Source organism: Sciurus vulgaris (assembly GCF_902686455.1).
Source record: "Sciurus vulgaris genome assembly, chromosome: 6".
In the NCBI taxonomy this organism is placed as follows: Eukaryota; Metazoa; Chordata; class Mammalia; order Rodentia; family Sciuridae; genus Sciurus; species Sciurus vulgaris.
This window is the reverse complement of record NC_136466.1, coordinates 172,758,998-172,781,396: the sequence shown is the minus strand read 5'-3', so window position 1 is coordinate 172,781,396 and position 22,399 is coordinate 172,758,998. Positions and strand designations below refer to the sequence as shown.

General features: G+C 52.2%; 1 protein-coding gene and 1 long non-coding RNA gene across 4 annotated transcripts; one reads left to right on the top strand and one right to left on the bottom strand.

Moving 5' to 3' along the window:
- The first annotated feature begins 1,133 nt into the window (after window positions 1-1,133).
- On the top strand, window positions 1,134-18,914 carry PDCD6 (programmed cell death 6). 3 transcript variants are annotated; one of them, XM_079146050.1, is made up of 6 exons: window positions 1,148-1,587; window positions 2,205-2,266; window positions 5,552-5,596; window positions 7,731-7,883; window positions 12,357-12,466; window positions 18,363-18,914. In XM_079146050.1, the coding sequence occupies exons 1-6, from the start codon at window positions 1,487-1,489 to the stop codon at window positions 18,459-18,461; spliced, it is 570 nt and encodes a 189-aa protein (XP_079002176.1). In that variant the 5' UTR covers window positions 1,148-1,486; the 3' UTR covers window positions 18,462-18,914. The 3 variants fall into 3 exon arrangements, with proteins under 3 accessions (XP_079002177.1, XP_079002176.1, XP_079002175.1); XM_079146049.1 differs by having other exon boundaries at window positions 1,311-1,587; window positions 7,731-7,889; XM_079146051.1 differs by lacking the exon at window positions 7,731-7,883 and having other exon boundaries at window positions 1,134-1,587.
- Window positions 18,915-19,174: 260 nt separating this feature from the next.
- On the bottom strand, window positions 19,175-21,068 carry LOC306664152. Its single transcript, XR_013764663.1, has 3 exons — window positions 20,509-21,068; window positions 20,202-20,277; window positions 19,175-19,844 (listed from the first exon to the last, which is right to left on the bottom strand). It is a non-coding gene; the product is annotated as an uncharacterized lncRNA (long non-coding RNA).
- Window positions 21,069-22,399: the final 1,331 nt, after the last annotated feature.

Genomic DNA, 22,399 nt, shown 5'->3' with positions numbered 1-22,399 from the left:
CCAGATAGGTGAGGAGACAGGTGTCTGCACCTGGTGAGGCGGTCTGCCTCTTACCGTTGCAGAGGGCTTGGGCAGTGTCCACCCACCATGGCAACACCCCACCTCCAAGTCACAGGGACTGTGGAGATAACGTGTAAAAGGCAAAGGTGTCTTGGAGCAGCTCAGGGTGGTTGGCTTAGCACAGGTGCTTACAACCTCCGGCCTGGGAGCTCGTGCACTGTGCGTTCTCACGGGAGCCCCTCTCCAGACCTGAGTTCCATCGTGGTTGACCCCCCTCCCACCAGCCTCGCCGTGCTGACGATGCTGGGAGAGCGCAGAGAATCCGGCCTGGAACCTCCCTTCGCTTGTCTGACTTTGGGCAAGTCAGTACCTTCTCGGCTGTGACTTCTGAGGTTCAGTGTGGCTGGGTGACGCCCCATCTCAGCATCTGCTTTCTCTTGAATGGATGGACGACCCGGAATGAAGGGCAGCGCTCCTTCGTGCCTCGGAGGACGGAAGACTGGCCGTGGCTTCCAGGCGGGACAGACAGCGGCAGGTCTGGTCGTGGTTTCCGTGGGTCCAGAGAACGGAAACGGAGCCTGCACCGGGGAGAACAGCGTTTCAGAAGCAGGGGCAAACAGCTGTGGACACTCTGGAAGGCGCCGCGGACCACGCGAGCGCTCTTCGGGGAGAACTCAGAACCCACCCGGACGCCCCGAGGACGGGGGCGCAGCCAGCCTGCGGTCGGACCTGCGGCGAGGGCCGGGGCGCAGGCGGCTGATGCTCGTCCCCACGACCGTCCCCCGGCCGGCGCGGAGCAGGGCCGCAGCCCAGGCCCGGACGACGAGCCGTCCCGCGGGAGAGGCGGCGCTGGTCGGGACGCGGAGGGCGAGCCGAGCCGCCGGCCGGGGAGCGCCGCCGGGCGCCAGGCAGGGAGCTGGAGCCGCCGCCCGCCGTGAGCTCGCCGCGGCCGGGGCCCAGGGAGGCCGAGGTCGCGCTCAGACGCGAGGCTCGCCCCGCCCCGTCCCAGCGCCCGAAGTCGCCCGCCCAGCGCGGCGGGCCGCCCTCGCCAAGGGCGGCGGGGCGCGTGTGGAACTGCACGTCCTCCGTGTTCGCGCCCACCCTTTTCCTCCCACACAACGTGGCGTCATCCACCCCCGAGCCTTTCGGCGTCGCTTCCCACCCCGGGTCCCGGCGCACTCTGGAAGCCGGTGCGCCCGGAGCCGGCCTTCCGTTCCCCGCCGCTTCGCGGCGCTGCGCGAGGGCAAAGGCGGGCTGCGCGCGGGGCCCCGCAGGAGGCACGGCCCGCGCGGGCGGGGCGGACGCCCGGCGTTGCCCGGCAACCGGGTCGCGAGGGATTGGCCGCGCCGGGCCCCGTGACCCGAGGACGCGCACTTCCGGCGCTCCCGGAAGTGTCGTGCGCGGCGTGGGCGCCAGGCCCCGCCCCCGGCTGAGGCGGAAGCGGAGCCACCCGAGTCGAGCCGCGTTGCCGCCGGCGCCTGGGTCCATGGCCGCCTACTCCTATCGCCCGGGCCCGGGCTCCGGCCCGGGGCCAGCTGCGGGCGCGGCGCTGCCGGACCAGAGCTTCCTGTGGAATGTCTTCCAGCGGTGAGGCGGGGCCGCCCGGGCCTCCTCCCTCGACCTCCGGGCCTCCTCCCCCGGCACCCCGCCGCCTCCTCCGTCCTGCCCAGGCCCTCCCCACCCTCGCCCGGCCCGAGGTGCAGAGCAGAGCCCAGGGTGGCGCCCGCTCGGTTCGAGGTCCGGTCCCAGCCACCCGGGTGCTCGTCTTAGGAAGGCAGGAGAGGCCAGACCCGTCTGCGGAGGAGGGTGGCGGCCCAGGAAGGGCAGGTGGACATGCGTCCCCGGGGCTGGTGACGGTTCGCAGCCTTAGTCCCAGTGGCCCTTTGAACCGATGACCGTAGCTCGAGTGACCCATAGCCCGGGAAGGACTTAACTGCCCCCGGAGAACCTTGTAGCGCTTGTGAAAAACAGATTGGTTCAGGTGTGAGTCAGACAGGTGAGACAGGTCTGGCCCGTAGGGTCTTGGGGAAGTCTTTGAACCCCCGCTGGCACGGGGCATGTGACATTCTGACAGAGCCAAGTGACAGAGCCAAGGAACGTTCAAGAACGAGCGTAAGGTTATGGGACAGACAGTTCGTTATTGCCGTATTTTGCTTTTCCTGCACTTTTCATCACCAGCTTTCCTGGTCGTCTTGATTTTGCAGAGTTGATAAGGACAGGAGTGGGGTGATATCAGACAATGAACTTCAGCAAGCGCTGTCCAATGGTGAGTTGGAGCCTGAGCTAAGCATTTCCCTTCTGGAATGTATTTCCTAGTATATAGCAGTCAGGGCCCATACATGAAGGGGTGTTTCGACCTGCCATGTGAGTGGCTTCCTGGTTGTCACCGCCAGTGCTGCTCGGAGCCCACCGAGCTGGTGCGTGGGCGCATAGAGACAGGCCTCCTGGGAAACAGGAGCCAGGGTGCTGCTTCTGGGTGAGGGGCGGGAAGTGCAGCTTTGTGCCACAGAAATTCGTCCCGTGTCTTGAAAGTCCTTGAATGTCTTCAGAAGCTTAGTGACTCCTCTGGAAAGGATCATCAAGAACACCAGGTAATTACTGAAGGAATTTGGAGATGGGCCATACAGCATTTTTGCTGTAGGAACTGCTGAAACCCTAGACCAAATTGGAAAGTGAGGATATTGCAGCAGAATCATGAGAGGTGTTCTTAACTGGGCATTCAGGAGCTAGGAGGATGGTGGCCCTTGTGTATGGGTGTGTTGGGGGCTCTCAGGAGTCATTCTTGATGGTTGCAGCGAGGTAGCATTGGAGACATTTTTCTTTATTAAATGCCTTTTGTATTTCCTCAAGTGTGGCCATCTTTTCTGATTATTGTAGTTACAGCTTGCTGTTATGGTTTGGATATAGAATGTCCCCCAAAAAACTCGTGTGTTAGTCAATGCAGCAAATTTCAGAGGTGAAATGGTTGGCTGATTAGGGCTCTGACCTCATCAGTGCATTAATCCATTTGATGCATTAATAGTTGGAGTGGATTCCTGGGTGGTGGTGAAAACTATAGGCAGGTGAGGTATACCTGAAGGAAGTAGGGTGCCAGGGTTACGCCCTTCCCCATATCTGGCCCTGGCCCCTTCCTGTCTCACTTTGCTTCCCTTCTGCCGTGAGCTAAGCAGCTTTGCTCCACCTCCCACTTCCACCATGACACTCTATCTCACCTCAGGCTCATAGCAATGGAGTCAGCCAACTATGGACTAAACCTCTGAAACTTTGGGCCAAAATAAACCTTTCCTCCTCTAAGTTGTTCTTGCTGGTAGGTGTTTTGGTCACAGGGATGCAAAGCTGACTAACACTTGCCTTTCCAGAGGTGTGCCATTTAACCTGGGTAAAGGGACAGTTTTAAGATGTGACAAAATGTCAAAAGGTCTGTCTTTGTTAGTGGGAAGCTCTTGGATGTTGTATTTGCTGGACAAGGGAGTGGGCAACACTAGACTCCTGGATGCTGCCTGGCAGCGTTGAGGAGAAGCCCTCGCCATTGGCCTATACCCAGCATTTAGTGTTCATTTCTGAGGATGTGGGTTTTCAGCATGACACACTTGCCTCAGAATGGCAGGTGCCACGGACACCATTCCCCAGCATCCAGGCTGTGTGGGTCTCAGATGCTAGGTTATCATTTCACACACAATTTCTTTAGATTGTGTTTGACAGTCGAGATTGCATTATCTCTGCCCTGACTATTGTGCCTTCCTGATTTTTCTCTTCTGTGTTCATCATTAACTCCTTCCAACTGCGATTGGTGTCTCCAGTGCCCCTCCTGCTCTGCGGAGGAGCAAAGCAGGGTTACTAGAAAGGCCTTAAGAGCATTTGCCATCCAGCAAGCCACATTTCGGCAAATCCTGGCCTCAGACTTTCCAAGCGAGGAGTGGATGGTTGTCTTCACATCGTGCTTTGCATGTGTGGTGAGAGGGCCACAGAGGCCTGTGGAGGCGTGCTTCAGAGATGGTGCTTCCTGTGGCCTCTGTACCAGGACTGGTAAAGGCTCACCTTCTTCTTTGTGTCCCTTTGCTTGGATGTTTGAGAGTACTGACCAAGGTTAGGTCTTACGTGAACCTTTCACAGCTGTTGTTGGTAGTTGGATGTTCACCCTCACTAGCAGGACCACCTGTACACCCTGCAGGCTCAGTTGGGCCCTGGTGCTGCCTGGATGCACATCCTTTTCTCCCTGTTTCAGTAGTGTGAACTTGAGCAAGTGCTTGACCTGCCGTGTCAGTGTCCTCACAGCCTCTGGGAGTGCAGATGGAGGAAGTACAGGCGGAGTGCCCTCACGTGCGCTTAGAGGCCCAGCCAGCTGGAGCGTGGTGGGTGCCCTCACAGGACAGCGACTGTGTCTCTGCTGCTCCATTGGCTTGGGAGCCAGCTCTGATGGTCTGCTGCAAGGAGGGCTGTGGCTCTAGGGCGTGCAGCAGCACAGAGCAGGTGTTCTCTGGCCTTGTGAAACTTGCCAGACTGTCCTGTGTAGTACACGCTTTTTATTTTTTGATATCCACATTATATTTTGGGATAATGAGAAATGAATTTTTCTCAAGCCTGTTTTTTGTGCTTTTGAAGTAGATTTGCCGTAGTGTAACATACTGATGTAATTTGAAGGGGCACTTTTTAACTGTACTTAAAAAACAAAAACTTACTTTCTTCTGAGGACATTTTACCTAATAGAGTTCTAGTTTATCCTAAAAAAATTGAGATCATTTAGACCATACAAGCAGCACAATTTCCTGTAGAATAATTATCTGTTCACATCACCATTCTTCCCCAACCCAGGTCCCCTTGCATGGGTGATGGAGCAGAGGTGTATACTTATGCTTTGATCCCTGGGTGGGTAAGGTCAGCTCTGTAGGACGGGCTGCCCAGGTCCTCAGGTTCCTAAGAAGAGCCTGTTGGGTGACTGGCCCTCATCTGTCTCCTGAGAACTGAGCTCCTAGAATGTCTGGGAAGAGTGCTTTGTCCCCCTCAAGGGCCATGAGCTGAGCTGTGCCTCTTGGCCTGGGTGGTTTTACCAGGATGTGATTTGTGGCAAATGCTTGTCTCTGGGTAAATGGAGCTCAGTGACTGACCCCAGGTAAGCCCTGGAACCCCCGCAATCCCGCCACCCTTGTGCTCTGGACAGCAGCCCTGTGGCTGCTCGCACAGCTGAGCAAGCCCTGGCCACACTCTGTAGGCTCACACCTGGTTCCCCACCCACTTTTCCCTTGCTGCTTTTCCTGTCTCCTCTGTGTAAGAAGCTGTGACCATGTGTCTTGTCCTAGAAAGTTGGCCAGCCATGCCTGTTATCCCCAGAAACTCGCCTAGCCAGAGCCCCAGAGAGAGAGTTAGCACCAGCTCTGGTCATAAACAACTTTGCGTATCTGGCAGATCACGGGATGCTGCCCACGCAGTGCTTAGGCTCCTCCTTGGTCATGGCAACCAGAAGGTGTCATGGTGCTCCTGGGTCTAGGCCCCTGCTGAGAACCTCTGCTCTGGGGCAAGCCACTGGTTTAATCGTTGCTATGTTTGTTTGCAGGCACGTGGACCCCGTTTAACCCAGTGACTGTCAGGTCAATCATTTGTAAGTATTGCAGACAAAGTGAGGCAGCTACTCTGGGAGCTGCTGGACAAGCTTGTGCCTTCTGGAGCCCATTCAGGAGGTGCTGGCCCTTGCATGCCCTCCTGCCTCTGGTTTTCTCACCTCTGTCTATACAACTTTTACAGGTTCTTTAGTTTTAATTTACAATTTAACTGGTACTTTGAGTTTTTAAATTCTAAAGGTAAAATATGTATAAAATTTCTAAGTTATTATTTAATTTCAAGCTTTATTTTTCATAGTCTCATTACTTGTTCATTTTTGTCTTTTATTTCTTTGAATATCATATATGATGGTTTCTTAAATTTTAAGTAAATGTTTTTATTGAAGAATTAAGTATTTGCCAGGCATGGTGGTGCACATCTATAATTCTAGCTGCTCAGGAGGCTGAGGCAAGAGGATTGCAAGTTCAAGGGCAGCCTGGACAAGTTAGCAAGATCTTGGCTTAACAATTAAAAGGGTTGGGGTGAAACTCAGTGGTAGAGGGCTTCCTTGGTATGCTCTCAGCCCTGGGTTCAGTCCCCAGTGCTGAGGGAGGGGGTTACATGTTAAACTTCTGTCTACTTCACCATGTGTTCCTGACCCCACTGAGTCCTTGAGAGGGTGATTAGTGCCTGAGTTGTTCCTGTTGAACCTCACACATGACTAATTTCCTTGGTATTTTAGTAATTTCTCTTTGCTTTGTGTGTTCATGTGTGGTTGAACTTAATGTGTGCAAACCAGGCCCAAGCTGGGAATACTTCCTCCAGAAATATCCATCTTATTTCTACAGCCAGGATTTGGGTTTCTCAGTTTGAGTCTCCCTGGCAGCAGGGACTTGAGCTCCAGATCAAAGAGGAAGAGTCACTCATATATTCTCAGGAAAAGTTAACTGTTCTTCCAGTTTCTGAAAGTTTTCATTCTGAGAGATGATTTTTTTTCTCTCTCCTACTCTTCCAAAGACGTAGTTCCCTTCCTGGTTGCCTTTGACTTGGAATCTTGGGTTCAGATTGTTTTCCACCGTGCTTTTGCTACACGCGAGCTTAGTGCTGAATTGCAGGGTGTGTGGTGTAAGCCACAGACACTGCATCTTACTGTGGGTAAAGATATCCAGGTAGCTCATGGGTGTGCTAGCAAGGATGTGGCCATCTGCACTAGGAAAGATGGCCACAGAGCAGGGTGTGGGGCGTGTGCACTTCCCTGCCAGAGGCTGACCTGGAAGCTGCTGCTCTGTGCAACCTCAGCTGGGTGTCCTCATTGGCATTGCCCTGATGCAGAGGTGGGCTGGAATGCCACACCTTCTGTACAGTCCATGCTTGGGGCAGTGATGTTAAAAACAGCTCATGGTTGCAGATATGCTTCTGCACTGTGTGGAGGAGTGTGGATGCTCGGTCTTCACGTGTTCTTTGATGATGTGAAGTGCTGCTGAACTGTGTGGACTTCTGACTGACCCAGGGGCATTCTCCCTGCAGTCTGGCCTAGTCTCCTAAGACAACAGGCAGTTCATCATTTTCTCTACAATAGCAATTCAGACCGAGTTGTTATATTTGTTAGCCATTTTGCAGTTACAGTTAATGCAGTCATTGATTCTTATTAGTTGGACCTGGAATTATACTAATATTTTTGAAAAATGAAAAATGAGATCTTATTTAAAAAAAAAAAAAAAAAAAAATGAGACCCTAATGAGACAGTAGGCTCGGTCTTTTTCTAACAAGAACAGACTGCCCTTGCCCTGGGAGCACTGTTCCTACTCCTGGGTATGGCAGGTTCCCGTTCTCCTGGGACTTGGATCAGGAGAGTGGGGGCTGCTGGACTCCTGCACATTGGTGGCCTCAACGTTGGTGACCTCAGGTGAGGCGGACACCAATAGAGGGCCTGCTTTCCAAAGCCTCCCTTGGTGTGAAGCATTGTTCTGACTGTCACTGCGGTCCCACCGATAGTCTGCCACACAGCTGTGTCTGCATTTTGTTATTTAAGGGCCAGAGCTGGGTAACTGTCCCCCAAGCCCCTGCCAGGCAGGGTCCCATTCAGCTAAGAAGTGTTTATGAGCTGGCATGTGGTAAGCAGCAGGCTGGTCCCATGCTGGCGTCCTGAAGGACAACTCAGAGACCTGACTGAGACTTGTGTTCCTCTGTCTCAGCTATGTTTGACCGGGAGAACAAGGCTGGTGTGAACTTCAGTGAGTTTACAGGCGTGTGGAAGTACATCACAGACTGGCAGAATGTCTTCCGCACCTACGACAGGGACAACTCCGGGATGATCGACAAGAACGAGCTCAAGCAGGCACTCTCAGGTTTTGGTAATTCTCTTGTTTTGATTGTGTAGCGTATTTCATTTTGGAACCTAGAAGCCCCTGGAGTTTTATTTTACCTTTTTCAATTTACTGATTTTTAACCTAATCCTTGTGAAATTTCTGTTCGCATTATATTGTACAGGGTCATATTTTGATAGTATTTATGGCATGAAAGCTTATATTTGACATGTAGTCTTTTGTGCAGTTTTCCATCCAAAATGAGATAAGGGCTATGCAAACCTTCAGTTTTTGTGCTGTGGGGTGATTTGATGAACAAAATTGAGAATGAGGCTTTTGAAAATTTCAAATGGGTATGAGAAAACGGTGTGGGGCAGTTTATGTTTCCTGATGCATCAAAACACACAGTGATAAAGTGACCCTAAGAGGCAGTTCTGTAAGTTATCAGATCTAACTCTCAGTCCTTCCAAATTGTGTGCAGAGTTAGAGAAGAAGAGCAGCTGCCCATTCTCAAGTGCACTTAGTGTGTGTCTGTGTGGCATGTGGACACACGTGGACACACTTGTTGTATGTAGTTGTGTGACAGCATGCCGTGCCTCTTGCGAGTGTTCAGAGTACCTGTCCAGAGCTCACCAAAGGCTTTCCAGAACTTGTCCTAAGCCTGAAAGGATGCTGGGGTTCTACAAAGGAAACACCACACTGTTTGGGACCAGCCCAAGGCCGGTCATGATTCCACCTAGACTCATTTCAGGCAGTTTTGCTCAGTGCCATCTGGCCTGTGTTACCAGACCCTCCTGTGCTTACTGAAAAGCATGCTCACAAGTGCTTTCTAAGAAGAGTAATGCAAGTTAGATCACAGTCCAGAGTACTGTGGTTGTTGGAGTCCTGTTACGCTCAAGTGCAGTATCGGCTGTGGTTGCTGATGTGGCTCTTACACTTCTCCCCACTTGTCCTTCCAACCTGTGGCTCATGGCCATCTCCTCCTCCTCTTCATTCTTGCGCCACGAACTTGTCCATAGGGCTGGTTTTAGGAAAGGTGTTGGGAACTCACCAGTTGTGAGCCAGGATTTGGATAGGACACCTCTAAATTAGAATTTTGAATACACATAACCTTGCTGTGTCTTCACCAGGACCTGGTGAGGTCCTGGCTGGCCTGTCTCCTGGTGCAGGCGCACAAAGGACCTCCAGGCAGAGAGGGCCAATGAAGGCACAGGAGGCCCAGGGCAGTCCAGCAGGGCAAGTGCTACATGGGCCTGGGGATAGAGCTGGGCCTGTGTGCAGTCTCAGCGCCACAGAACATCAGCCTGCCCCACATTTAAAGGCCTTGGATCTTGTACTTAGCACAGTGACTATTGGGTCATTGGAACTCACAGTGGAAACATTGATGCTCCTCAGTCTCTCGGGCTCTCTGTGACCTGTTCAAACCAGGGACACCTCAGAACCTCTGTGTCTGTAGCTGTGGTGAGGTTGTGACTGGTCAGGAGCACAGGCTGCCTCACAGGCAGAGCCAGAGTCCTCTGGCTTCCCAAGTGTTTTCTGGAGAAGCAGTGTCCTGTGTAGTACCTCCCGCCAAATGTCTTGAGTTTGATTCCGATTTTCCAGGGCTGTTTGCCCTTATCTTCCATGAAAAGGAACATGTCATCCCGTTTGCACATTCGTTACTTTGGAAGATTTTCCATTGTACCTGTTAAGAAGTTGACCTTAGAAGAAAAAATTCCTGTTCTGTTTTAACTTCTGAGAACAGGTGTTGCTCTCAGGTAATGGAGTAGCTCAATAGTGGGCATCTCAGGCCAGCCCAGGTGGCCTTGTGTGACTCTGGTAGGGCCACTTGGTGGGTCTGATGAGCCTTCCACCATGTAGACTATCATTATTAACACAGCCAGGTGTGGAGACCTGAGTGGGCATGACTCCTTTTCCAGCGTGGCCCCTGGCAGGCTCTGCAAGTGTAGCGTGGATTGTTTGTTGACTTGAAGTTTGGCTCACCTACATTAAGCTGCCCCTTCTGGTGGGCAGTGTGTTCAGAACCCAGTCTCTCCTGCCCCGCACCCTACCTCTGGCAACTTCTGTGGTTTAGTTTTTTATAATGAAAACTCTGTGGAAGTATAACAAACCTCCACTTGTCCATTGCTCATTTTTAGCCATTCCATCTTTTCACTCTGTTTGCTTCTCCCCTTTGTGGCTGAAGTTTTCTGAGCAAGTTTGAGGCCCATGTCCCCTGCGTCCCTCATTCTGCAGCTGGAGCATGTGGATACCTGCTTAGGAGGTCAGTGCCAGCAACTCACAAGGTTAACAGTGTTTTTACAATCGTGCCTGACAAGCAGCCCCATCTCCTTTCGCATGCCATCGACTGGCTGGGAACACAGGTCAGTGCTACACAGGCCACGGACTGTTTAACTTTCCTCCTGTTTCCTTGTCCACTGGTGATCACTGACGTCTGTCCAGTTCCTCCCAGAACACTGCAGTCGTGTTCTGACTGCAGTGCTGTCTCCTAGACCATGCTACTCCTGGTGGTGGGGCTGCTGGTGGGCAGCGGGCTCTGGACTGGTGCTGACCATCTGGTCCACAGGTTGCGTGGCCTGTACCACAGGTGTCCACCGGGCAGTTTCTGGTGGCATCTTCCTCCTGTTAGTTCCTGGGTAGGGAAGAACTTTGCTCCATCACCACAGGCTGTTTGGGGTTTGGAAGCAGACTCGGGATGGAGTGCTCCCATCCGCTTTCCAGGAAAGGGCCCCCATTGCCTCTGGGGGCTCCAGGAGAGTGGGCTTGGCAGAGGTGAGGACTGGAGGGCAGAAAGCGTCTGCACACAGCCTCACTGCAACCCTGCAGCCCTGCTGGGATGGGAGCAGCGCCACCTGATCTGTCTGGAAGAGGAGAACAGGCCTGAGAGGGCCAGACTTCCCAGCAGTGCCCTTTGTGAGGCATTGTCCGCTGCTGCTCACAGGCTGGGAGGCCTCAGGTGGCCTTGCCCTTTTGGGTGGGACTGGAACAGATGGTGTATGTGGTGGTCAGAGCTGCTGGCTCAAGAGCTGTATTTCAGAAGTCAGCCTTTGTCCAGTGGGGAGAAGCACAGGCAGCACGCTGGGTCTGCCAGGTGGCCTCTGGCCTGACTGGGTTGTGGCTGTGGGCAGAGAGTGCCTCTTGGCTCCCACGTAGCCGGATTTGGCCTCCTGGATGAGCCTTCTTTCCTGGTCTTCCTGTTCATTGCTCACTTTGCCCGACTTCCTGCAACAGTGCCAATAACCAGAGAAACTGGAGTTGATTCTAGGATCAGTGGAGTCGTTTCTGTCATGTGTTCAGACTGGAAATCCTGTATCTTTGTTCCCATCTCCTTGGCTTCTCCAGTGCTGGCAGGAAACCAGCAGTGGCTGTTGTCGCCCCATCCACCCTGGACCTGCAGTGCCCTGTGGCCCTGCAAGCCTGTCCTCAGCAGAACAGGGCTCAGCCAGGGCTGCTGCCTCACCTGCCAGGCACTTGGTAGGTGTGAGGAGATGAGTGGCGTCTCTTCCCCACGTGCTCGCTCTCTGATCTCGGTTGGAGATCCTGAAGTGATGCTGCCACTGCTCACTTAGTAGCCCCATACTTAAATCCCAACTCGCCCTCGGTGCTCTGGAAGGTACTGTGAACGTGTGTGTGTGTTTTGAGTCTTTATAGTGAAATGATTGAATGTTCATACAGGTGATTAACTATGAGGTTCAATCAGAAATAGGTGTGCATATACTTGCAAAGACCCCAGCAAGACTGAAAACCAGTAAAACTATATTGGCACCTGGATCTTGTCTCCTGAATCAGTAAGGACACCACGGCCACACAGGTAGTGGGGGGGCGAGGGAAGGAAGCAGGTGAACTGCATCCTCCTCTTGCCTCCAGGGGTATCCACCTGCATCTGGTTCCTCCACTTTCCTTCAGAGCCTTATCCCCACTGGAGATATTCTCCAGATCTCCCCAGTAAATTGCAGAGGACTCAATCATTGCTCAGTAACCCTGGGTGATTTTTAACTTGGTGAGGCCGACTCTCCTGGTGTCCTCAGTTCCCTGATGTCACGAATCCTGACCTGCCAGGGGTCCTCATCGATCCCCTTTCCTCACATCTCCATTTGTTTCACTGGAACCTTCTGTGATCCTTAGCTCTCAGAGCACTCTCTGGTATCGAGCAGCCAGGGCAGCGAGTCCTTCAGGGCTTCGCTCATTTAGCAGATGGGTGAGGTGCTCCGGGGCTTGGGTTGCCATGCCTGCCTGCCCTGTGTGTGGGTTCAGTTAGCCAACAGATGCTTGTACTCAGGAGATGACAGATCGTCCTCCAGGGAGATGGCACTGGCCTCTAGGTAGGTCACATCACAGTCCTGGAAACGAACATGTGGCTTGGAATGATCGGTCAGGCAGTGTCTCAGCTCTCAGAGTGCAATGAACGGAGTGGCAGTTGGTGCTGTGGGGAGGCGTGGGGGTCTGGGGGAGAGCGTGAGCAGTGGCACACTGCCGCCTCGCCTGCCTTTCCTGACTCTGGCTTTCCTCTCCCAGGCTACCGGCTCTCTGACCAGTTCCATGACATCCTGATTCGGAAGTTTGACAGACAAGGACGAGGGCAGATCGCCTTTGATGACTTCATCCAGGGATGCATTGTCTTGCAGGTGAGGGAGCGGCTCTGCAGGGGCTGGGCTGGGGGCAGAAAGGGTTACACCAGAGCAGGGCACCTTCCCATCCATTAAATGAATAAAGCCTGTTGTATAAGGGGGTTTTGGGGGGGAGAGGGCGGGGGGTTTGTTTTGGTTTTTTGGTGTTTTTTTTTTTTTTTAAAGCATTATTTATTCATGGTAGTTGGAGTCATTTCGACAAAATCACACATGCGTGGAATTTGGTAAACTCCGTTTTGATCTCCATTCCCCATCCTTTACCTCCCCTCTCCCTTGCCTAGTCTTCTTCCTCCTCTCTACTGGTGTTCCCTTCATTCATTCGTTTGTTTGTTTTGACTGTTGCTTTCTACACACACAGGAAGGTGGAGTTCGCTGAGGTGCAGTCGTAGGTGTACATAGTGTGTTGTGAGACTCAGTCCACGTTCCTCCCCTTTGCCATCTTCCCTCTCCTCCTCCTCCTATTCCATTCATTTCTCTCTCTTTAAATATACAGGTCCCCCCCCCCCATTTTTTTTTTTTTTTTTTTCTTATTTTGCTCTAGTTTTTGCATATGAAGAAAACATTACCCCCTTGACTTTCTGAGTCTGGCTTGTTGGACTTAATATGATGTTCTTCAATTCTGCCCGTTGACTGGCAGATGCCCTTATTCCTTATGGCTAAGTAAAGCTCCACTGTGTCTGTATGTCACACTTCCTTTATCCATTCATGTGTTGATGGGCACCTGGACTGGTTCCATATCTTAACTATTGTGAATTGAGCTGCTATAAACACTGAAGTGGCAGTATCACTGTAGTGTGCTGATTTAGTTCTTTGGGATAAATACCAAGTGGAATAAGTGGATCTTATGGTGGTTCCATTCCTAGTTTTTTGAGGAGTCTCCACACTGATTTCTAGAGCCATTGTACTAATTTGCAGCCCCACTAACAGTGTATGTGTGTACCTTTTTCCCCACATCTTCACCAGTATTTATTATTGTTTGTATTCTTGATAATTGCCATTCTTACTGGAGTGAGATGATATTTTAGTGTAGTTTTTGATTTGTATTTTGCTAGAAATGTTTAACATTTTTTTAAGTGTTTCTTAGCCACTTGTGTTTCTTCTTTTGAGAAAAGTCTGTTTATTTCTTTTGCCTATTTATTGAGTTATTTGTGTTTTTTTGTTATTGTTGTTTTACATTAGTTATGCATGACAATAGAATGCACTTTGACATATATAATGGAGTATAACTTCTCATTCTTCTTGTTATACATGATGTAGAATCCCACCAGTCACACAGTCATGCATATACCATGGGGTAACAATGTCTGTTTCACTCTACTATCCTTCCTTCCCCCTTACCCACTCCCCTTCCTTCACTCCCCTCTGCCTAATCTAAAGTAATTATTCTTCCCTAGTGCCAGCCCCCCATTATGAATTAGCATCCGCATATCAGAGAAAACATTTGGCCTTTGGTTTTGGGAGATTGGCTTATTTCCTTTAGCATGATATTCTCCAGCTCCATCCTATTAAGCTTTTATATGCCCTGTCAGAAGAGTAGCTGGCAAAGATCTCCCATTCTGTTGGCTCCGTCTCCACACTCTTGTTTCCTTTGCTATGCAAAACCTTTTTAATTTGATGCCATTCCATTCATTAATTCTTGGTTTTATTTCTTGGGCTTTAGGAGTCTTGTTAAAGAAGTTGGTACTGGCACCTATATGATGAAGTGTTGACCCTGTATTTTCTTCAGAGTTTTGTTCTAATTCCTAAGTCTTTGTTCCACTTTGATTAGACTTGTGCAGGGTGAGAGATAGGGACCTAGTTTCAGTCTTCTGCATATGCATACCCCATTTTCCTAGTACCATCTGTTAAAAAGGCTGTCTTTTCTCCAACATATATTTTTGGCACTTTGTCAAGTATCAGATGTCTGAGTATGTGGGTTTATCTCTGCATCTTCTATTCTGTTCCATTGGTCTCCATGACTATTTTGATGCCATTACCACGCTGGTTTTGTTACTGTAGCTCCGTAGTATATTTTGAGTTATTGTGCTGGCTGGTTTTGTTACTGTAGCTCTGTAGTATATTTTGAGTTATTGTGCTGGCTGGTTTTTGTCACTGTAGCTCTGTAGTGTATTTTGAGGTATTGTGCTGGCTGGTTTTTGTCACTGTAGCTCTGTAGTATATTTTGAGTTATTGTGCTGGCTGGTTTTTGTCACTGTAGCTCTGTAGTGTATTTTGAGGTATTGTGCTGCCTCCTGTGTTGCTCTTCTTGCTCAGTATTACTTTGGCTATTCTGGTTCTCTTGTTCTTTTTTTTTTTTTTTTTTTTTTTTTGCAGTGCTGGGGATCGAACCCAGGGCCTTGTGCTTGCAAGGCAAGCGCTCTACCGACTGAGCTATCTCCCCAGCCCTCTTTTATTCTTCCAAATGAATTTTCGGACTGTTTTTTTTAAAATTCTTGAAGAATGTCATAGTTATTTTGATGGGTATTACTTTTGGTAGCATGGCCATTTTGACAATATTAATTCCATGAACGTGGGAGGTCTTTTCATCTTCATTTTCTTTCTTCAGTGTAGCGTGAGTTTTTGGAGCTTTGAAAGGCAGCCTTATCTTTGGATAAGTAACTAGTTCTGTCAGTGGAAGTATAGACAGTAGTTTCTTTCCTGCCCTTGGAAATGGTCATGTGCTACGTAACAATACTGCATCACGGGTGATCTCTATCCCACAAGGTCCAGTGAGCTGAGAGATGCCTGTTGCTGGTGACATAGCAGCTGCTGTGACCTCAAGCACCAGTCGGTGCCCCGTTTACAGTGATCGACATCAATGGAGAGAGCTTTGCTGCCAGCTGTCTGATTGTGTGCACACACGATCACGATGCTGGTGACAGTGAGCTCCGAGCCTGCGTGCTTGCTGTGCTGGCTACTTTAGAGTGTGGTGCACCATCCGCTGTGAATGGTGTGCCTTGTTGTGCCTGCAGCAGTCTTGCATGTCTCCGCTCACCACACCTCAGTTGCATCAGGAGGACGTGTCCAGGCCATGGGCCTAGGCCATGGGCCTGGGCCACGGCGTTTGTATGAGCATACTGCAGCAGGTAGGAACAGTGACACATCTCAGGACAGGTCCCTGTCCAGCAGCATGAGACTGCAGCATGCAGCAGCCCGCCCACTGGTCCCATGAAGCCCTGCTGTCACTTCTAGGTAGCGATCCATGCTCTGCAGCTGTGAGCTCTGGGAAAGTTGTGGGTCGGAACCCCTTAAAGTTTTTACTGTGACAGATTTCAAACAAACAGTAGCACAGACAACAGTACAGTGAGTAGATCCGACGATTGTTAACTCAGGGTTGGTGTGTTCAACCTGCACGTTCCTCGCTGCCCCCCACCCCATGGAGGGGCATTTCATGGAGGCTCCATTTCACAGAAAGCAAATGCACTCCCTGAACTCCTTTGGAGTAGAACCTGTCTCCACAGGCCAGTCCTGCAGTTGAGTCCAGGCAGAGGGCACACTTGCTGACTTTGGAATCATTGAGAGGCTTTGGTGGCATTTGATTTTTAGACATAATGTAGAATTTTGGTAATTGTTCTCAATTTTTTCCCATCAAATGATGGAGCAGTTAAAGTGTGTTGCTTGTGGTCCGCCATGTGCAGCCTCCAGGTTCTTTAACAGTGTCTGGACACATCATTTGTTCTCACTGAGGGTTGGAGAACAGCTCTCCCAGGTCTCATGCTTCTGACCTCCAGACAGGGATAGCCTTGCCTTGCCTACTGCTCAGTGTTCCCTGGTGTGGGATTGTGCTTTCAGTGTCTGCTGAACACCCGGGAAAGAGGTGCAGCGTGACTCACCTTTTGGACTCTCTGAAGTGCTGTGGGGGTCAAGGTTTTGATTTCTTCCAGTAGTCGACATCTGGCCCTTCTCCTGCTGTCTTGGGGAAGGTCTCCTTGGGTTCTCAGCAACAGTCCCACTAGGACCAAGGCCCATTAGGAGCCCTCTGCCCCCAGACCCACGCCCTGCAGCTCTGTGGGGGATGTTGCCAATTCCTGGGTCCACACTCACCCTGGAAGGTTAGAAGTGGGGAATCTAAAAGCAGAAAGCCATGGCCCATAAGTAAAAATTCCCTCAGAATGAGTTCTTTCATCTGTCTTTTTTTAAAAAGGCTTTTGAGGGGCTGGAAATGTAGCTCAGTGGTAGAGTGCTTGACCAGCATGCATAAGGCCCTAGCTTTCTTCCCCAGCTCTGCACTGCAAAAAAGGAGAGGCTTTTTTGAAATTATTTTTTTTAAAAAAAGGACATGAAAACTTGTAGAAATCTTAGAAAAACACAAATAAAATTAAAAGAAAAGTTACCCATGTTCTGTACATATTGTTTTGTTGTGCGTTGCTGGGATGGAAGCCAGGACCTGAAACATGCCAGGAGGAGCTCTGCCTCTGAGCTACATGCTCAGGCTTCCCATTGTTCAGTCAGAGTTAACTATTCCAGTGTTCTCTTACACCATCACATGTCACTAAATAGCAGGACATGTTCTGAGCGATATGTCATTGGGAGGCAGAGCCCGCTGCACACCTGGGCTAGGTGGGGTAGCCACTATGGCAGTCAGCTTTCTGTCACTAGAACAAATGTCTGAGATAAACCCACTTAATAAGGGGAAGGGTTCATTTTGGCTGACAGTTCTGGAGGGCTCAGGCCATGTTTGCTTGGCTCGTGGCTTCTGGGACTATGCAGAGGCAGCACATTGTGGTAGGAATACTTGGCAGCAGAAGATGCTTACCTCATGGTAGGTGTGAAGTGAACAGGAAAAAAGATGGGGCTGTTGTCCCCATGTCCCCCGTAAGAACACACCCCCAGTCAACCCAGTTCCTGCTGCTGGGCCCTACCTCCTGAAGGTTCCCCATCACACCACGGCCTGGGGATCAAGCCGTCAACACGTGGGCCTTTGTGAGACATTGGGGGTCCATTCTGTACCTGTTATCGAATTGGAGGAGTGAGGCAGGAGGACCACAAGTTCACGGCCAGCCTGGGCAACCTAGCAAGGCCCTATCTCAAAATAAAATGAGGGCTGGGGTGTGCTCTGTGTTAGAGCACCTGACTAGCACCTGTGAGGCCCTGGGCTCAGTCCTCAGGGCCACAAAACAGAAAAGAACCAAACCAGCATGACCCCTGTTGATCAAAACCTCCTGGCAGTGTTGTGCCAGTGACTCCCACGTAGGAACTTGCTTGCGGTTGGCGTCTGGGAGGTAGGGCCTTGCAGACCCTGCTGGGCCTCGACGGGCTGGGGCTGTCAGGTTCTTCTGTCACACGGAATTCCCTTGTGCCTGCCTGTCTTATCCTTGGTGGTCTTCGGAGCGGGTCAGGGTTGCCAAGTCCATCTCTGGAGTGGCACTCTCAGCTTGTTCTCAGGGTTGAGTGGTCGCCCCTCTGCTTCTGACTGGCCTGGGCCCTCAGGCTAGTGGAGGACAGGGGCAGGCCGAACAGGAGGTGGGTGGACCCGAGGGGCTGGCCCTCCTGCACTGGGCTTGGGTTCCAGGGCAGGAGCCTGTGTTAAGACTGGCTTCCCTGACTGAGCCATGCCTGGCCCAGGTCACCACCAAGATGAGTCCTCGGGAGCTGCCACCCATGGGGATGCTCCTCGGGAACTTTGACAAGCCCGTGACCCAGAGTGGAGGAGGTGCCCAGTTGGGCTCTACTGGAGCTAGACCTGCCCTACCCTTCATCCCGTGTCCTCCAACTGCACTGCCCTGTAGACAGCGCTCAGCTGCTGCGCCTGGGCCTCCCTGCATGGGTGTCCATCACCAGGGTCCCTCATCCCTCATGAGGAAGACACGCTTCTGAGATTGTGTTCCCAGATGTCCAGGTGTCCCCACCCTGTGTTCTCATCCTGTCCTTCTGTTCAGCAAACACCAGAGTCTAAATGCTGTTCTTTTCCCAGAGGCTGACAGACATATTCAGACGTTACGACACGGATCAGGACGGCTGGATTCAGGTATCCTATGAGCAGTATCTCTCCATGGTCTTCAGCATTGTGTGATGCGAGCCTCGTGGACAGCAGCACAACGTATGAGAAAAGACTGAAAATGCCAAATTCCTCCTCTACACATCGGGACCCAGACACAGTTGGATGCTGATCTTCCGTCAGATCTTGTGGGTTAACACTTGGGGACCTGACTGTACATATGTGGATAAGCGACTAGGGCTTTGCAGTTGTAGCAGCCACTACGTCACGGTAACAACCCTGGGCTTGCTGGCCTGCTGACTGTGCTGTGAGGCTAAGCGCAATGATGAATGGCTCAGGTGTTCTGCTCCCAGAATGTATCATGTGCTTTCCCAGATCTCCAGCTCTGCAGTGGAGATGCTTCTGTCAGCCAGTAGAATCTTAAAGTAATATGGAACTTGCACAGAAGGCTTTCACGTGCCTTACTTTTCTAAAAGTTCATTGTATTCATTGGAACAGGCAGCATAAGCAATAAAGGCACAGACTCAAGGCCTGCTTTTAGCTTCTCACATCAAACAGGGAAGAAACGTGCCCATGTCCCCAGCATCCACCGTCTTAGACACACTCGCTTGCCTGAAGCCACATCAGGTGAGACCAGCAGGACAGGGAGACAAGGCGTCCCACAGAGATGAGGCCGTCCATGCAGCCCCACACCCGCTCACAGCCCCGTCAGCATTGCACAAAGCATGGTGGGTGGTGTGCTCAGGTTGGGGAGGCGTAAGGACTTCTGGGTTCCGGTGGGCCCACCGACAAGACATGGGTGTGCACAGGGTCCCCTGGGGCCTGGCTGGCCTAGGATGGACCTGAGGGGCAAGGGCTTCTTGACCGTGAGGTCTGGTGGGTGGGATCATCTCGGGGCTGTGATGGCAGAGTGCATTGTAGATGTCACTACCAAGGGGCCTGTGGGACTTCGTGTGATTCCATCGCAGGGTTTCCTGGGGCACATGAGGACTTCTACCCTTATCCATGATGGTCCCCTCCTGGACTTTGACAAGCTGTGACCCAGACCCACAGCTGACCCCACCCCAGTCCAGTGAGGTCAGTGTGTGCACCCCAGACCACAGGCCCAGTGTACGTTGCCCCCTCATTGTTTCGTGGCACCTGCCTACCTTCCAGCAAAAGCCCCAGTCACCTCCACTCTCTCTGGGGTCCCAGCTCCACTTCAGGGGGGTCACTTGCTGCTGGAGGAGCATGTGGTGGTTGCTCCTCATCTCAGCCCACAGGCCCCATGATCAGCCCACTCAGTCTCGTCTCCCTGCTCTTGTGCCTCAGTACACCTGCACCACACACCTGAGAAGACCTGTGCTGCACACCTGAGAACAGAGTGCCTAACCACATGTCCAAGAGTACCCATGCTGCACACCTGAGCACAGAAAGTACCTAGCACACCTGAGAGCACCTGAGGACAGAGTAGCACACCTGAGGACAGAGTGCCTCGTCATACACCTGAGAGCACCTGTGACACAGACTTGAGAACAGTACCTGTGCAGCACATCTGAGGACAGAGTGCCTAGTCATATACCTGGGAGCACCTGTGCCACACACCTGAGAACAGTACCTGTGCAGCACACCTGGGGACAGAGTGCCTAGTCATACACCTGGGAGCACCTGTGCCACACACCTGAGAACAACAGTACCTGTGCAGCACACCTGAGGACAGAGTCCCTAGTCATACACCTGGGAGCACCTGTGCCACACACCTGAGAACAGTACCTGTGCAGCACACCTGAGGACAGAGTGCCTAGTCATACACCTGGGAGCACCTGTGCCACACACCTGAGAACAGTACCTGTGCAGCACACCTGAGGACAGAGTGCCTAGTCATACACCTGAGAGCACCTGTGCCACACACCTGAGAACAACAGTACCTGTGCCGCACACCTGAGGACAGAGTGCCTAGTCATACACCTGGGAGCACCTGTGCCACACACCTGAGAACAGTACTTGTGCAGCACACCTGAGGACAGAGTGCCTAGTCATACAGCTGAGAGCACCTGTGCCACACACCTGAGAACAGTACCTGTGCCGCACACCTGAGGACAGAGTGCCTAGTCATACACCTGAGAGCACCTGTGCTGCACACCTGATGGTGGAGTACCTAGCTACACCAGAGTTCCTGTGCTGCACAGTGGGAATGGAACTCCTGTGCTACACACCTGAGAACAAAGTACCTAGCCCCACTCCCAAGAGCGCCCATGCTACACACCTGGGAATGGAATATTTGCCATTTACCTGATAATGTACCTGCTGCACACCTGAGAATGGAGTACATGTGCCACACACGTGTATCTGTACCACACACACAACGGAGGGAAGTACCTGTCAGGGTTCAGTGTCTTAGGGTCTGAGCTCGATGTGGTATGAGCCGCTTTCAGGAAATCATAATGGCTGGGCTGGAATGTTCTGGCCAGTGGAGACCATGGCCTGTGAACTGAGGTGGGGACTTCACTGCTGTTCCCCGAAGGCCTGAGGGTCGTGGTCAGTGGTGGGGCAGGTGCTTACCTGAAGTGGAGCACGGCCCCCTGCCCCCGCCCACCCACTGCAGACCCTGAGCAGGTCCCTGATGGGGACTGGGCAGAAAGATCCAGGACGCCCTGGGAAAGGGGCCCAGTGAAATGCCGTGCCTCCCTCTCCACCCCCACCATGGCACCATCAGCCTGCGGGACGCACACGGCCTCGGACACACGGGGGCAGTGTGGCCACACCAGAGGACCTGCCAGCCCTGGGAGGGTGCTCACAGCAGTGCAAGGGTGGCTGTGGGCTGCGGCCTGGACACTTGTGTCTTAGGCAGCTCTCCCTCGGCCTGTTGTCCATGCAGCTGGCTGTCAGGATGGAGTGAGTGGAGAGCCAGTGGCAGTGTGGACAAGGCACCAACCTGGGGAGCCCAGGCCTGCTGAGAACTGCAGCAAGTCCTCTCCTAGGTCCTCAAAACCATACTCCCTCCTGCCACGTGGCTGGTGTGTGCACAGATGGGCACCTTGTCTGAGCACAGAAATGAAGAAGCCCCTCTCCACCCTGGAGTCCCACCAGTCAACTTCAGAGGGCCCTTCCTGAGAGGAAACAGGCCATGAAAAGCCGAGGCTGTCCCTCCCATGCCACCACCTGGTCACCGTGGAGCCCACAGCCTAGGCAGAGGTGGTGTGAGCAGGTACAGGGAGGGGCATCATGGACAGAAGAGGGGCTGAGGGATCTGGTCTCCCTACCATGGGCTCATCAGCCCCCAGGATGCTCGTGCCAGATTCTTCCTGCTAACCTGGGGCCTCTGCCGCTGGGGGGTGAGCAGCCAGAACACTATGTGACCTGATCACGTGGGTCGAGGGCCGGCCACACTCCTGGCTTCTCAGCATTAAGGGCAGCTTGTGGGTTTACATGGTACCCGTGTATATGTGCATGTGAGATTATCTGACTGGCGTGTGAGTCCCCAGACGTTCAGGAGCTGCGTGTTGTGTCTCTGAGAGACAGACATACTGCCTGGTGGCAGGTAAAGGGAATTCTTGCCTGTCGGTCTGTGGATCTGCTTACCATTCCTGAGTGCACAATCCAGCAGTGTTAACAATCTTCACTTTGCTGTGTGACCATCGCCACCCACCATCCCCAAACTTTCCATCTCCCAAAACTGAAGCTCTGCCTGCATTCAGTACGCACTCCCACCCCTCAACCCTGAAACCCCCTTCCACCTCTGTCTGAGTCCAATGGCTGACTCTAGGGATCTCAGCGGAGTGGAACCCTACAGCGCTTGTCCTGTTCAGGTGTACTTCCCTGAGCACAATGTCCTCGAGCTTCTCCCAAATTGCTTCAGGTGTGGGAATGTTCTTCCTTTTCAAGGCAGAATAAACCATGGCGGTGTGATGGCTTGTTTAAGCATTCATTTACCAGTGGAAATGTGCAGCCGAACCCAGGGCACTCCACCTCTGACCCACCCCACACTTGGTATTTTTACTTGGAGACAGGGTCTCCCTAAGTCCCCAGGCTGG